We start from the raw sequence: 16,761 nt of genomic DNA, 5'->3' as shown, positions 1-16,761 counted from the left end.
GTGGGGGGGGGGGGGGGGGAAGAAGAGTACCTCAAGAATGCTAAAGCACAACAGCACAGGCAACCAAATCGAAAAAAGAAAACTTCCCTCACAGTCTCCTCTAGCCAAACCTTTCAACAACAACCTCTACCAAAACAGCCAGCCACCTCCCTTATAGGCAGAGAACAGAGAAGAAGAGAAAAGAAAGCCACCCCCAAGCCCACAGCACTCGAATCGGGACAAAGAGCCAAAAAAAGGAACTCTCCTGCCTACAGAAGATGAAGCCAACGGCGCTTCTCGGACCCCGCGGCTCGCGGTTCTAAACCACTCCCTGTGGGATCGATATCTAGGACTCCATTAGAGACCTATATTACTTGAGCGATACGTACACTTGCGTTGATAAGTGTGACTTTACCATTATAAAATATTTATTACGTCCATATTTATCTTGTATTTTTAAGCATATATAAAGTCGTGGTCAGTAACCTGCACCCAAGAGCCCTCTAGGCCCAGTTCAGGAGGAGGGTTATCCTTGTCAAATGAGTCATTTGGTCTTTTGTCGGTGAGCCATATGTTCTTCCCCTCATGAGCCTTTTTTGCTTTCACTTGGTCCCTCCTTAGTTGTACTTCTTTTTGTTTTTGTCTTTTAATATTTTTGAAATTCATTTAAACTTGTCTCTAATGTACAATAATATTTAAATTTTAACATCACATAAAATATTTTGGGTATGACTTTTTTAAAAAAAGTTTAACACATTGATACGCTTTTAATATATATATCTATGTATATATATATATATATACATATATGTATTAATTAAAATACGATTTACCCGAGCACGGCGACGCGACAAAATGGGTATCCTCCCCAAGCAAAATCGACGTTCCGGACGTGCCGGCGCAGTCCGTTTCGCCGTCAGAGGTCGTTCAGACGACGTCGTCGACAGTCAGGTCAAAAACGCGTTGAAACTCAAATTTCACAAAAAAATCGACCCGCGATCGATCGTCACAAGTGCTTTACTCGAGTCCTCGGCAAATAACGGTGCAGGCAATGCGAATTGCAGCAATCGGACGCGTCGACTCTCCGAATTGCGAAGCTGGTGCGCGCAGGAGTGTGAATCGTGCAGAAGGCCGACCTAAGGCTCGGAAAGGTCCTATAGGAATTCACTTTGGGTTTCCTCATGTCGGTTTCATCCTTCTAAGTGTTAGAAGTCGATACCACACACGCGAAACTCCAAAAGAGGACGGAAACAGGTCGAACTAAAACGAGGCGGGCACCACCTCTAAGGTTCTAAGATAGTCGCAGGAAGACCCCTAAGGCTAGATCCTAACTCCTACGAGAAAAACTAGACCTCACGAAAATTGAGGTCAACACCTTTATAGGGATCTTGATGTTTGACATGAAAGATGCCCTATTTTTAAGTTCTTTTGAATTAAAAATTATAATTATCCTTTTGTTCAGATTTATTTCACATTTTAAGACTAGGATTTAATAATTTCTTTTGATTTTTTGAGCAAGAGAAATTGCTATGATATTCTTCATTATATTCTTCATTAATCTTTGTTTAAAGATTCTAGCCCAGCTTATCTTGATTGAAGAGTGATTAAATAGACTATTTTTAGCAGTTTGTTTGAATAATAGAGAAGTTTGTTAACACTGTAGAGGGATTTTAATTAATTCTTTTAGAAGCAGTCAAATACGTTTAGTCATCATCTCTTGACGGGTATAAACATGCTCAATGGGTTGAAAGAATATTTTTTTTGAATTTACCTAAGCTATTTTGCATTTTGGAATTTAATAGCTCAGCTTAATGCTACAAAGATTGTTTTATGTTCTTATTTTTAATGTATATATATATATTATTTTTGTTGTGTAGCTAGCTATTAAATAAGATGGTTGTATATTAAATTTAAATGAATTTAAAATTTAATTTTTATGAAATTTGAAATAAAATTTAAAGTGACATTCATGTGTTGATACAGTTACATAAAATAGTTATAGTTTTCAAAGTCAAATTGCCACATCTCATATGTTTATTCTTCTATTTGATATATTTGAATTCAAATTCATAATTATTATAGCGTGTCATAGGAAAGTTATAGAATTTTTCAATTGTCTTCTCTTAAAGCCTTGCACACTATCAACATGGTTTCAAACAACTTATAATTTAACTACTCTTTAAAATTGATAAATCTGCATACAATCCTCATAAATGATTTTGAAATTTGTAGTATACTGAACTGATCAAAACTTTGGATTTCAGTTATTCTTAACTAAATAGTTTATGGATGCGCTTGCAAATATGAAAGTGGGATTTTATGATAAACCATGCAATTATTTAGTTATTTATTTATTTATTTATGATGAATGGAGAAGTGGAATAATTGTTGACTGATTTCTTTCCCCCATCCCTAAATTTGATTTTCTTTTTCTTTTTTCAGGATTAGTTGACACTGTGAAGTCAAAGGTTGTTAACTCTGAATCAGAAGTTAGAAGTATTGGAAAAATTGAAATATTAGTGGAGCTTGTAGATTCATTCTGGAATTATGTACCATCACAAGAAGCAAATTTGAAATTGCAACTTCAAGGCCCTAACAACACAAGTCTTTTGAAAACAACTTTTATTGAGAGTAAAGATGGCCTATATATTGGCTATTATTTACCAACTTCTCCAGGGAGTTTTAACATTTGCGTCTCATTTGAAGACAAAATTCTATCGCCTTGTCCCGTCAAATTTCATGTGCATGAGAGTAAGCATAGAAATTATAGCATGACAGCATTGAGTTTCACTTTTTTTATGCAAATACATGAAAAATATAGATATTTGATAACCAGGGTTTGGGTTGTGACTTGTAAGCATTTAATAAAGAAATAGAACCTGAAAACTGCAATTAGTTTAGTGATATTTTCATTATTTATAAATTTAGAAAATCACGATGGAATACGTCGCAGAAGACTTTGCCATAGCTAACACCATAGGCCTATTTAGCAGATTGATCATTATGCTTATTTGATTTTTTTTATAGGAGAATATAATTTACTACATGTACACATAAAAATATGTCAGCACAAATCTTAAAGCTGGTGGGTGGCTCAGGAAGAAGATACAGACGATCAAGCGCAGCGTTCAACGATCGTTTCCAGATGAGTATTGGTGAAGAAGGCACGTTATCTGAACGATCGGTAGAAGACGCCAAGAGAAAATATTGTATGTTGGTAATCAACCTTTAGAACAGTCAACGGGAATCACTCTTTCGGATTATAAATTGACTGAATCAAGGCTTGACAGGCGATCAACAACCCTCATCGATCAAATCGTCCCCGGTTTTATTATATGCAAATAACTCGGTAATTACCAAAACATTGCCTCTTAAAATTTAATAATGAGGGGAGTGGTATATGTTTTTATAATATTTGAACCTATGGGGGTCCATATTATGATAAGGGACACCTTTTGGCTGTCTAGTACCGCTCTCTCTCTTTTTCTGCCTCTTAATCAATTTCTAATAGAATGTTCGATTCCTTGGGTATGTTTCCCGGACATTTTTGGATTCAACACTATCCGATTTTGATCATCTTTGGTTTTTTATCCTTTGATGCCTCCTTTCATTTCATTTTCATTGACATTAATATTCCTTACAGTTTAACTTATTAAACCTTTTACACTTTCTCATGTATTATTTCAAGTGAATATTGGACTAAAAATCTAAATTATGGTATGGAGGGCAATATGTCTTTGCCAAAGTTAATACTTCAGAAGACTTTGTTTGAAAACTTTTATGAAACTCTTGATGTGTATTCACTTTTCTACAGACTTCAACCTTTATAAAACTTTTAATGTTTATTCACTATTTTACAGGCGTATAATTATTCATGCAGGGATACTAAATTGCAATGCACTCTTTGTTTATATGAAAGACTTAAATATGGTCAAATGTCAGTAGAAAGCCGCATAGAAATTTGGCACTAAAATATGGGTAAAGCTAAAGTAATGGTAGTTTTTATCCTGCATGGCTCAACAAGCTCCCCATGAGGTAGCTCCGGGATTTTTTAAGGCAAATAACATTTGACCAGGAAAAATTTAAAAAAAAAGAGAGGAAAATTTACATATATAGCACACTATAGTACTTTGGTGCTTTAAACCAATACATGAAAATGTGTATTTCACTTTTAAAAAGTGATACTAGTGCTATTTTTTATGTGATATTGAAGATTTGAGTGTTATCTGTGTAAATAAGAAAGTTTAGATGTAAGATATGTAAATACATAAGAATTGTGTGCTATGTATGTAAATGCCCCAAAAAATAATTATGAAAATTATTCTATGAAATGGAGCCCAACGCCACACTCCTCGTCAGTTCAAACTTTTCTCAAGCCTTAAATAAATTAAAGGAATATTCAAGGAAATTCAAACTGTTAGTTGGAATGGTTTAATCTTTTATCTCAATGCAATTGTGTTATGATAATGAATCAATCCAAGATGATGATAAGGAGGTCAATGGAACTTCGGATTTGTATCTCACATATGGTTTTTTAATTAATTAAGAAAAGAAATCAAATCCAAGATTCTTACAAATTGAGGTTTTAATTGCAGGAAAAGTTTCATGCAAGCATGGGGTAATGGTTTTAAAGATCCTCATAAATATCTAAGTTATTGTGTGTGATCAATTCACAAACTATGCAAGAATCTTCCAATATGAATTCAAGAGAGAGAGAGAGAGAGCATGGGAGATATGTGTGATTATAAGGCATAGTTATATCCTGGAAACATTTTAAAATGTTTCATCAAAACTCTTTATTTGGTTGACAGGGAAGCAGCAACTTTATTTCTTTATTCTATCTTCTTTATCCAAGTATTCTACAGCAATTCTTGACACAATTTAAGTTTTTTTATAGGTAAGTACTTTCCAGAAGCTAATAATGACAGTGTTTCCGTTTGGGAGGACGAATCAGTTGTTTTTGATGTATTATTCAATGATTATGCTTCAGATGGACAAGCTAGCCTAAGTGAATTTTCTAAAGTACGCCATTGTTCTCTATCGCTACTTATTTTGCTTGCCTAGTAAAAATATTGTATAAATTGCATTGTTGAACCATCCTTAATTTATCATTTTCATTTGAATGTTGACATGGAAGCATTTTGCATGGTTTCAAGCATGTGAAGAAAGAATGAGGAAAGGGAATTAAATTATTATAAAGCTTTTTCAACCTCTACTTTCTACGAAATATTTGCCACTAAAGCATGGGAGATAGAAGTTTATATTATTATCTTTTGAGTGTTTCGGAATGTTGGTAGTTGTTTTCTACCAAGTAGCACTATTGTTTGACAACCAAATAGGTAGGGTTCATTTGTTCCAATACAGTTTATTGTTAGCTTGTGTTCCTGTTTGTGTTGTGTTACTTTGTTCACAGGTTATAGAATGATTCTGCTTACTCTGAACCTGATGTTTCAAACAATTTACATGTGATATCATTAGATCAGACATTTTTCATAATTTACAGGATGTTTTCTTTAGACTGTTGATGGCTGAAACTTCAAACATATAAATCATATTTAAATTAAGAAGTGCCTGTAAAAAAAGCTAGCTGTCACTTCGCAACAACAATATCTTTTAACTCCCCTATCTATATGATATTAGCACTTGTGTTTCAGGAAAGATTGACAAACATAATTGCCTTGTGGACGCAAAACAGAAATGACTGATAGGGATAAATATGCTGATTAGGTCCTTTCTGTTGTCCAATTTTTCTCATCAAGATGTTATTTTGAAGTGCTGATGGTTGTGATATCTTTCCTTTTCCGTTTTTAAGTGGGCTTGTTGGAAAGGATTGTTTTGATCCCTTTGGTGGCATCATCATAATAGAAAAAGAAGGCACAATTATGTGCCAAATATGAGGTCTGTAGTTATGATGAGATTCCCTCGTTTACCTGTGTTAATTTTTTTTCTCTTGTAAAGGTGTAATGCTGATGATGTTGGCACTCTAATTTTTTTTAATCTTCCAATTGAAGTTTGAAATTATTGTTTTGATTCCCTTGATAGCATGAGGTAAGTTGTAAAAGGTTGTACTTTTAGGTTCCAAATCATTGAAAACCAAGTAGTTGGGAAAGTCTAATTGCTGAATCTAGATCCATGAATCACACCTAAAGAATAGAGAGTAGTACATAAGAGAGAGAAAGAGATGGAGAGTGCACTATAATGACCAGTAGAATTGAGAAATTATGTAACTTTTAATTCATGAAATAACTCCTTATTTAGTCAAAAAGGGTGTAATAGGTGAAGTTAATTTATGCCCCTACTTGAGTAGGGACTATACAGATTATTCTAAATATTTCACTCTTGGATTGTCGGATCTCCTCGAGATCCATGCTGGCATAATTTATGTGTACACTAATAATGATGGCGCTCTATGCCAAATGTGTGTATCTTTTGTAAAGATTCCGCCTTCGTGATTATATTATTTGAACATGCCAACTCTCATATCAAGCATTTGAAATTTATGATTGTGAAATCTAAGTTTAATTTTCTTTGGCAGCCACTTCATGGATCACTCTTACTAGTTGGGAAACTTTTCAGATATACCCCTTTTAAAGGATATTTTGGGAATGATTCCTTCTTGTACAACATCACTGATTCAAATAACAATGTTGCTATAGGTGCTGCTTTCATTTCTGTCCTTTGCAAACCGCCTCAATTTGTTTCTTTACCTCTTCGACTTAATGTGACTGAAGATGTGTTGAGTCCTCAGTTTGGGTGAGTAGCCTTGCTAGACATGTTTATGGCGCACTCATTAGTGATTTGTTTGGTTAGAATATTTTCTATTTGGGAAATTTACATACATACTACACAGTTCTTATATATTTACGTATCCAACCTGCAAAGTTTGATTTTTTACACTTTTAGCACCTTAGTGTCATAAAATTATGCTTGAAAAGGTGTATTTCTTTTTTAAAAAATAGTCATTAATATGTTTTATGTGATATTAAAGATTTGAATGTTTTGCATGTAAATATTAATGCTTAGGTGTTAGATATGTAAATACATAAGAATTGTGTGTTATGTATGTAAGTGCCCCCTTCTATTTTCATTCCTTCAGATGCTTTTGTGTGCCTTAATGTCTTGTTAGATTTATTCACCTCTATCTATGCAGAGGCTTTCCCGGTTTTGAAATACGGTATTCGGATAAAATGGAAAATATTTCTCTTACGATAAGTGCGAAGTTTGGTTCTGTTTATTTAGCTCCGAGTCAGATTGGAATTTTTGAACCAGTGGGCGGTATGCTTTCAGTTAGGAGAGGTGGGAGGGCAGGGAAGGACTTGGTCTTAACGGGGCCGATTGAAGTTGTTAATTCTGCTCTTCAGTTGATTCAGTATCTCAGGTATTCTTGTTATTCCTTACTTGAGAAGTATGCTTGCTATTTTATAAGAAGCTATGTTCTGTCATATAATGTTTTCCCTCTTGCTAGTTCTAGTTAACTTATTTTGATCAGTTTTTGTCATTAGCTTGTAGTAAAGCATCTTAATATTTCTTGCCGTTAGGAGTTCTAAAATTTTATGAAGGCTTGTTTGGCATCACTAAAATCAAAATGTACTGTTTTTTGGTTAGTTTGGTTTGATTTTGGATGAACCAAAGTATAAATAATTTTAATAATGAACCAAGTTTTCTTGAACATCAGTAACATATATTAAAAAAAATACAAAATAATATTTGTTAAAGTTTATAATTTGATGTCTTGAATAAATACTATTTATAATGATATTTTTGTCACTTGTTTACTTATACCTTATGAGTTTTATTAGCTTAATGTTTGAAGACATTAGTTTAATTGTTCTTTTGTTTGATTAAGTAAAATCAAATTTATAACTAGAATTTGAAGAAATTCAAAATTATAACTAATAACCGAATTGATGCTTTTGTAATGGTTGACTCCGTTCAGTTTTCTGGTTTCTTCCAAACAATGCACACCTCTAGTTCCTGATTCTTCCAAACAATAAGCTAAGCCTGGGCTGTGAAATGGGCAGTAAATAGGTTATAAGAAATATAGTTAAATTACCAATGAATCAACAAGGCAAGATGAATGGATCAAGTTAAGAGTTTTCTTAACCCTTACCCCCACCCCCACCTTGCTTTAATTTGTGAATAGAATTTACGACATTTTGTGGGCATTTCAAAAGTGTTTTTGAGTTGCCAATATTTTAGTAGTCTAAAGGTCCACAACGACAACAATAACAACAACAACAAGTCTTTATCCCACTAAGTGGGGTCGGCTACATGAGTCTTTTTCTCCATTGCATCCTATTGAGTGTCATATTTTCATGTTATTCTAATAAATTTAGATCATTTTTTATACAAATATGCCCAAGTCTTTCCAGGCCTACCTCAGCCTTTCAAATGAGAATTTTGAAGGCCGGAGGGGGTAAAGATTCTATGTGAACGGCACTAGTAGTAGTCTAATTATAAACATTTAAAATTAAGGTGTTGAATTTACAGGATTTGTTTTACAATATTTTTCAAACTACATATGTAGTGTATCAGAAAATAATAATATTAATATTAGCATTACTATTATTATTATTATTATTATTATTATAATCAGTTTGGTGGTTATTATATTAACTCTATCTAAGAGCATAGATACTATAATGCTTCTATCTCGATGCATTAAAAGATCAATGCAGAAAAGATGTAGAAGCACTTCTCATCTAAGTAAATGCAAATCAATGAACAACAACAACAACAAAACCTTTATCCCACTAAGTGGGGTCGGCTACATGAATCCTTTTTCTCCATTGCATCCTATTTAGTGTCATATTTTCATTAAAATTTGGAATATTTTATTTCTTTTAAGTTTTTTGTGGAAGATTATGAATAATAGGTGCTACCCAATATTCTAGAAGGTGAGCTCTCTTATTTTAAAATCATTTATCTCGAAGGTGGAGTTTATCTTTTCCTTATATGCCTATTGATCTTTATTATACTATATCTTGAAGCTGGCATAAGCAATTATCATTAGTTTCTTTTGTTTGCTGCAAAATGGTTAATATTTTAACATACTTGTAATGATCATCCAATTTGATACTGATAAATATGTAGTCGATATGATTGAATTGTACAAGTCATTTTCCTCTTTGGCACCTGTAATTCTTATTATTGATTAATATTAATATCTATGCTACTGATTTTATCACACATTCTCATTTTCTGAGAAGCTTACTTTCTTGCTTTTTAGTAATGAAAACTTCTATGGAGACGATACTATCAGTTTGTATGCGACCAATAAAAATGGATTACTAGATTCTCATGTGCCGGTTTTTGTTAAGCCGATTAATGATCCTCCAAAGATTCATGTGCCCAAGTTCATAACACTCGTGGGGAAGGAAGCAAGTGATGGTTTTCAAATCTTTGATAAACAAAGAGATATCTTTGAATTCTCAATCTCTGATAGTGATATCTTTCATTACACAGGTACGTTGCTATGCCTGGAAATTTATAGGATCATTTTTTATTTTGATTTTTGATATTGTTTTACTTTCGTTTTAATTGAAATAAAAATTTTTTTGGTGTGTCATAACATTTACTTATTTTCTTTCAAATTATTTTACAAGATGCAAAACTGTATTTGAAATTATAATGTATTAGCATATAGTCCTCATTGTCATATTTGTATAGATAAATGTCAGACCACTGAATAGCACACTTCAACTAAGATTTACTAAACCTATGATATAAATCAAACCTAACCAAAGTTGTTCCACCTTTGCTGTAGATGAAATACTCTCTACAACTAATCAATTCCATTGACGATTTTTTTTAAAAAAGCATCATTAATTATTTAAGGTGATGTACACACACACACATATTTAAATCGGATCAAACCGCCCGGTTCAGTCGATTTGACCATGAACCAATTATTAGCCAGTTTGATTAGCATAGAAAAACGACCTAATATACCTGCGTTCAAACTGGTGAACCGTCAAACAAATCGAGCCTTTTGAGCTTAAAATATAATATTTCAGCTTTTAAAGGTTTACAAAATCTTATATATGATAAAAAAATTTAATTAAACAAATAAACTACTTACTCATCAAGTAGCTAAAAACTTCAACTATGAGCCTCCTTTTTTTCAATTTAAATTTTACAATTTTAATTTTTTTTTCCTATAATTTGATGCTAAATGAAGTATGTAAATAGTCGCCAAAAAGGAGAATTGGGCTGCGAAAATTGATAAACATGTTATAAACTTTTTTTTATTTATATATTTAAGGTTAAGTTATTTATATCTATATTTATTTTACACATTTATATAATATTTATGGTTAATCAACTTCTCAACGAGCTCCATGTCAAGCCTCAATCAAGCATTTTAATGAGATATTCAAGTTTTTTAGTTTAGAAATTGATATTTTTGCATAAGATTTTTATTTCATAATGTATTTCTCTTAAGCTATGTACATTGCATAATTTTAAATTCATTTTAAGTCATATTTAAATAATTTTATTATTTATTAAATCATCTATTTCATCACCTAGCACAAATAATTAATTGTTGGATTCATTTCTTGTTTGGGTTAACATAGGAATACTTTGTATTTTGTTAACCTCTTTTTTTTTCCTTTTAGGTAATAAGTCTCACTTGGTGGTCATGTTTTCTGTGGAAGTAAATGATGGGCTTCTATCAACAACTCTTCCTGTTCATCTAATCAAGACTTCTGAATTGAAGATTAAAAGCAGCAACCAATGGCAACCTTTGCAGACGTTTGTAACCATTGATAACCAATTTGTTATCAAAGGAAGAGGAGTTCGATTCCAAGGGACAATTAGGGATTGTAATAATGCAATGCAACGACTATTTTTTCAGGTATTTTTGTATGCTAAAATGGTCTAAAAAATTTTAGCTGTTTGCATTTTAATACTATATTTGTTACATTATTGAAACCAACCTTTCCACTCAATTTCAAAGTTTTAGAAGATGAACCGCATGAGTTCACATTAAAAAGTTCTAAAACTATGTCCAAATTAGTCTTGCATGCTGAACTTGAACAAGAATATATAAATCAAGTCTAACACAAACACACTGTTCACGAGCAATTTCGAACACGAGCTAATTTCAAACAGAACTAATTTCGAATGAGACAAACACGAGTCAAGCCAGAACTAGCTCAAGCTCTGCTCGTTTACAACCTTACATATATCACTCATTTTCTATTCATTAGATTGAACTTTTCAATGTACTGACATTTCTTTCTAGTAATTCCTCAAACTTGTTACCATAACTACTTCGTTTATAAAAAAATGATATAGGAAGATCTACATTCATAACACTAAATTCCTATTTATTTACATATCTAACACCTAAACTTCAATTTTTACATGTATGCCATCTTACCCCTGTATGAAAGTGTATTGACATTTTAAAAGTTAAAATGGTGGTATTTATTGTGCGATATGAAACCTTTGGGCTGTATAAATGTAAAAAAAACAAAACAATGTCTAAGTGTTAGATATGTAAATACATAGGAAATGGATGGCATGTATGTAAATGCCCCAAAATTATATTTTTGGTTGGAGGGAGGAGTCAAAGTTCTTATCGGAAAACCAGGTATTAATGTCTTCTATTTGTTTCTGATTTCAGGGCACAAATCTTGATGCACTGTTGACCATCACCGTTAATGATTTGGGGAATTACGGCTGCTACTTGGATTGTACGGATATCATTTCATTTCCACTCTCCGTGGAGGTCAGCGTGAGTTTACTCAAAAGAAGGCCGTTGACTTCAACTACAGCTTTTTGTAAGTTTTCATTACTGATCCAATAAATTATTTAAATTTTTTTTAAATTAGAAAAAGTCAAATCATGATTTGTCTAATTCTATTTACTTTTCAAGAACAGAATGCTTATTAAATCAAATGACGAAGACAATGTTATAAAATATGATTTTATTCTAGAAGCATTTACATACATGCCGCCAATTCCTATGTATTCACTTATCTAACATCTAAACATTAGTTTTTTTTACATTTAGACCGCCCAAATCTTTGATATTGCATTAAAAACACCATTATTTTAATTTTTGAAAAGTAAAATACACCTTTTCATGCATAGGTAACGCGAAAAGTAAAATACACCTTTTCATGCATAGGTAAAGCGGCGTGCATGTAAAAATTGAAGTTTTGGTGCTAGATATACAAATACATATGAATTGTGTGGTTTGTATATAAATCTTCCTTTATTCTTTGCCCGACTGTTGGAATAGATTCTTAAAAAAGACTCGTGTGTCGCTCGCTGCGACTCTATGGTCGGCATTTGTGCTGTCAGTCCTAAGTTTCCTAGGATCACAAGTTCGAGCCCGCCGGAGTACGGGATCGAGTGGTTAGGCATATGAGGCTGGTTGGGGGACTCGTATTATAGCCTCTGATCAATCGTTTTAATATATATAGGGAGAGAAAGAGAGAGAGAGAGAGAGAGAGAGAGAGAGATGGGAAATTTAGATAGCTAACACACAATTCTTATGTATTTATATGCCTCACGCCGAAACTTTCATATTTACAAAAATACCAATGTTGTGAGTGATTTTTTTTGGATAATGATGTGCTTCTCAGTCATTTAGACTAATTCTTCCATTAATGACAGTGATATTAGGATGATAACTTTCTAGGTATGAATATAAGCTAAATTCCTTTTTTACACTGCTATTTTAAGAGAATTTCATCTATAACCCTAACAGCTGACGGTGTGATATCGCTGTTTTGCAGTGCTTGGATCTGCCATATTTTTTGAAATTGCAACGTTGTTTCTTCTGGGCAGTATACTTCTATTCTTCATCTTTAAATGCATGGTAGCACTTCATACCGAAAGAAACAATGGTGATAACCCCAGACAGGAGCTTACTGAAAATCATAATGAGAAGGTAATCTTTGCTTTTCTTCTGATTTTTCATGCTCGGTGATTAGTGTTTGTTCAATCATGCACCATTCTCATGCAGTTTTACAAGATTAGGATATGAAATGTAAATTAAAATTACAGTATTTATTGTTTTTGGTTTGTTAGTGTAATTATAAAGATTTTGTTTGTGTAGATTGATATTTTACCATTCCAGAATGCAATGAATTTGAATAGAACATCGACTGGTTCGCTATCAACCCCACTTAACTTCTCGAGGAGGTCTTCGAAATTTTGTCGAAGGTAACCGTGAACATTTTGTAATTTTGCATGCAATTTTGAGATTGTTACTAATCCACTGTATAGACAAGTGGGGGCATTTACACACGTATCATCCAATTCTAATGTATTTACATATCTACCAAGTCTTATTTATAAAGATTTTGTTTTTAGCAATATTTAAAGGAATTGGTTGTTGCAAATGATGTTATTTCAATACAAAACTATTTTAGAGGGTCCATTAAATACTAGGGGGGTTTACATATCCAAGGCCTAAATGATGTAATACATATTTTACATATCCCAAGGCCTAAGTTTTTATATTTATTTTTTGGATGATTTGCTTGCATGTCACTCAATTCTTATGTAATTGCATGTCTTACATTTAAAACTTTTAAATTTTTACATATTACTGCCTTGCTTATGCATGACAAGGTGTATTTCACTTTTAGTAGTTCAAATGGTGATTTTATTTATTTATTTGATATGAAGGATTTGTTTGGTGCAAGTGCAAAAATGAAATTTTTGGTGTTGGATATGTAAATACATATGAATTGGGGCATATGTATGTAAATGATAAGATTTATATACATACACTCAATCATGCATGCCCCATTTCCCTATGCATGAAAAACATAGGGGCATTTTGATGTGATATGAAAGATTTCGGCGGTAAAAATGTAAAAAATGCAAAATGTAGGTGTTCGACATGTAAGATACAGTTAGGGAATTGGGTGGTATGTATGTATAAGGTTATGATGATCGAGAATTTGAGTAAACTCGCTTAGAATTTTACTTGCAGATCCGGTCGAAGAATTCGTCCGAAGCAATCTGAAATGCCACTATCAGTATCATGTGCTTCCAACAATTTGAAGGTTAGTTCTGCAAATATAGAATTGCAAACGAAGCCTCAGAGCGATTGAAGCAGTGTGCCTCTAACTATTTAGATCTTTGTAATACAATCACTCTATTTGGACTGTAGTTATGTTTTTAATAGAAATGATTAGTTGATATTTTAGTAAAAAATGAAAAAATTGATGAAAAATAGATTGATTTGTAAATAACAAATTTCAGGTGATCTTTATGTAATTGTCTCTAGAAAAGATTAGTTGATATTTTAGGTAGGCATTTGCAATTTGCACCTCATAGCTAATTCACTTTTCATATTTAATATCCACTAATTATATATAATGCCAAAAATTTCATATTTAATCACATAATATCTTATTGTTTGGATCACTTCAAAACATAAGCGTGGAAATTAATATTTTTTAAAAAATTAATTGGCTACAAGATTGTAAAGAATTATAATCAATTCAAATTATTTTTTTAAAAAAATTAAATAATAATATATTAAATTAAATTTGAATGATGTTTAATATAAATAATAAGATTTAAATATCATCATAATCTTTAACATCTTACGACGATTGCGTGATTAGAGTTATCAAAACAACTCTTTGATCGTTTTAACAACTACAAATTAGCAATTGGCTAAATTACAAGCATAAAAATAATAATAATTTATTTAATTCACATAAAATATATAATTAGAGAAAGGATAATGTACAAGAAAACCGAATCTTCCCTCAAATAAAACAAATAAAATATTGACAAACCAAATCCTGAAGAAAATTCAAACTTACCACTGAAAAACTAAGTTGTGAGACTATCAGGCAGAGAAGTGGGTGCTCCCACAACCTTACCACCAACATCAGGAAAGGTTTCCTGCTCTGGTAAGGGGCCAACCTTACCATCAGCCTCCACCTTCACTGGGTACTTGCGAAAGTTTAGGTGTGAGACATGTAAATACTAAGAATTGTGTGCTAGGTGTGTAAATTTGCCAAAAAAGAATACTCCAAAGAGATTACCGCTGAACTTTTCTCCAAAGGTTCATCACTTGCCTGCTCCCTACTTTTTGGCAGTTCTTCTCGGTTACCAAGACAGTAGAAATTCAGGTAATCTTGTGGGTGAGCTTCAAGTTCCATGCTTTTGAGTTGCTGCGCGACAATGCTGTACATCATCTCCATTGTTTGGGCCTGCAAAGGATGGCATGATCATTTACCACATAATTAAGCAGCATTGAATCAATTTTGGATAGAAAATGTAGCCGTTAACTGCTATTTGGTTCACCATTTTCTTGGGCGTCATCTTACGCAATTAACAAATGTTGGGGGTTTGGTTTGCTAATTTCGTAAGGTTTTGTTTGGTTCATGATACTCTTCAGGTCCGGTATAGGAATATGAAGTCCTACAAAAAGTCACTCTAAAAGGACTAACAAATCCTAAGTTGCACATTTAATCCATCATCCCAATCCAAAATTGTGCTGAATTCCACAAGCCTTCTTCCCATCAGGTTACAGATTATCTCATGATTACCAATCCCACTAAAACTAATCATATCGTGAATCAAACTCCATAAGATTGCAACTCAAGAAGTCCTGAGATTGGCCTAACATCAGGATGGTGAACATTTTGATGGTTAAATATCACTCAATTCCTGCCTATTTACATATTAAACACCTTACCTAAGCATGAAAAGGTGCACGTCACTTTTTAAAAGTAAAAATGATGGTACTTTGATGTGTAATGAAAGATTTGGATATGTAAATACAATGTGAAAATTCAGGAAGGTGGGAACGGCAGACCACCGACAAGGATCCTGGACGATTGAATTGGAAAACAACTTTAGAAACTCCTTCATTTGTTTTTATTCTCTTCTTATTTATATTTCTTTTATTTTATTTCAGAATTATTTCCTTTCCGTATTTAAGATTAGATATATTAGGGAAATTTATAAATTAGAACATCCGTATGAATAATGGAAATATGCAAGTATTTTTTCCCCCCAAAGTATGTTTTTCTTCACCTAGGAATTGGGTGGCACGTGCGTAAATGCCCCTAAAATATATTAGAAGAAACAATCAAAATCAAAGTCATAAATAACAGTCATCTTCACGGTTGATGGTAATAAATGAAATAGAATTTCAAAAAACAGCGCACAAACAATCCCAAAATTTCTTGCTAAATTTGAGTAAATCTTGGCAGCATTGATGTGCCATTCCGCAAATTCTACGGATATGACCCCCCATACTTAAAAAATGATTTTTTTTAGCATTTTGACTAATCAAATACATATGGGGGTGCCTATATCAATAATATAAGTCACAGCCACATAATGAGCTTCAATCACTAACCAATGGAAGCCGAATACAGTATTTATTAAGCAGAATGCAACTGAGCCTTTGCAAAGGTATATCGATTTGATTATGCAAATAGATATGGAATGAAAAACAAAATGAGTTTCAGATGGCGGTAATATTGAAGTTCTCTCGGCCCAATCATGCTTGTTCCTAGTTTTGATAGAATACTTGAAACTCTAAATTCGATTAGGAAATTGCTTGATTTTCAGCAGAATCTGAAATGACTCCACCTTATTCAAAAGGTTTGACCTAATTGTAGCACCCTAGCAGCTACTCTCGGTAACATATCTAACGTGGGATTTGTATTAGATATTCATTAAAAGTTAAAGACAAAAATAAATATCTTATTAAAACCAAAAGTAATTACAAGATAGAATTCGAAGAATATCTACCCTTTAATAAGAGTAATCAAACTCAAGTGT

At 32.6% G+C, this 16,761-nt stretch overlaps 2 protein-coding genes across 6 annotated transcripts in view; one reads left to right on the top strand and one right to left on the bottom strand.

Moving 5' to 3' along the window:
* Positions 1 to 14,129, top strand: part of LOC110028135 (protein GAMETE EXPRESSED 2-like) — a 28,019-nt gene extending 13,890 nt beyond the window's left edge. For 3 of the 5 annotated variants that reach the window (XM_020729873.1, XM_020729870.1, XM_020729875.1), the window contains 10 exons: positions 2,422 to 2,730; positions 4,877 to 5,001; positions 6,515 to 6,732; positions 7,130 to 7,357; positions 9,209 to 9,444; positions 10,599 to 10,837; positions 11,612 to 11,768; positions 12,732 to 12,886; positions 13,055 to 13,161; positions 13,940 to 14,129. In XM_020729873.1, the coding sequence (XP_020585532.1) occupies positions 2,422 to 2,730; positions 4,877 to 5,001; positions 6,515 to 6,732; positions 7,130 to 7,357; positions 9,209 to 9,444; positions 10,599 to 10,837; positions 11,612 to 11,768; positions 12,732 to 12,886; positions 13,055 to 13,161; positions 13,940 to 14,060 (1,895 nt within the window). In that variant the 3' untranslated portion in view covers positions 14,061 to 14,129. The remainder of the gene's footprint in view (positions 1 to 2,421; positions 2,731 to 4,876; positions 5,002 to 6,514; positions 6,733 to 7,129; positions 7,358 to 9,208; positions 9,445 to 10,598; positions 10,838 to 11,611; positions 11,769 to 12,731; positions 12,887 to 13,054; positions 13,162 to 13,939) is intronic. The other 2 variants (XM_020729871.1, XM_020729874.1) reach the window with 2 other exon arrangements.
* Positions 14,130 to 14,721: 592 nt separating this feature from the next.
* LOC110028147 (phospholipase D delta-like) overlaps positions 14,722 to 16,761 on the bottom strand; it is a 30,199-nt gene continuing 28,159 nt past the window's right edge. Inside the window, exons 6-7 of the mRNA XM_020729887.1 lie at positions 15,009 to 15,040; positions 14,722 to 14,916 (exon numbers count right to left, since the gene is read on the bottom strand). Of these exons, the coding sequence (XP_020585546.1) occupies positions 14,794 to 14,916; positions 15,009 to 15,040 (155 nt within the window). The 3' untranslated portion in view covers positions 14,722 to 14,793. The remainder of the gene's footprint in view (positions 14,917 to 15,008; positions 15,041 to 16,761) is intronic.

The sequence above is a fragment of the Phalaenopsis equestris genome, unplaced genomic scaffold (assembly GCF_001263595.1).
Source record: "Phalaenopsis equestris unplaced genomic scaffold, ASM126359v1 Scaffold000491, whole genome shotgun sequence".
In the NCBI taxonomy this organism is placed as follows: Eukaryota; Viridiplantae; Streptophyta; class Magnoliopsida; order Asparagales; family Orchidaceae; genus Phalaenopsis; species Phalaenopsis equestris.
The sequence above is the reverse complement of the archived record's forward strand: the minus strand, read 5'-3'. Positions and strand labels throughout refer to the sequence as shown.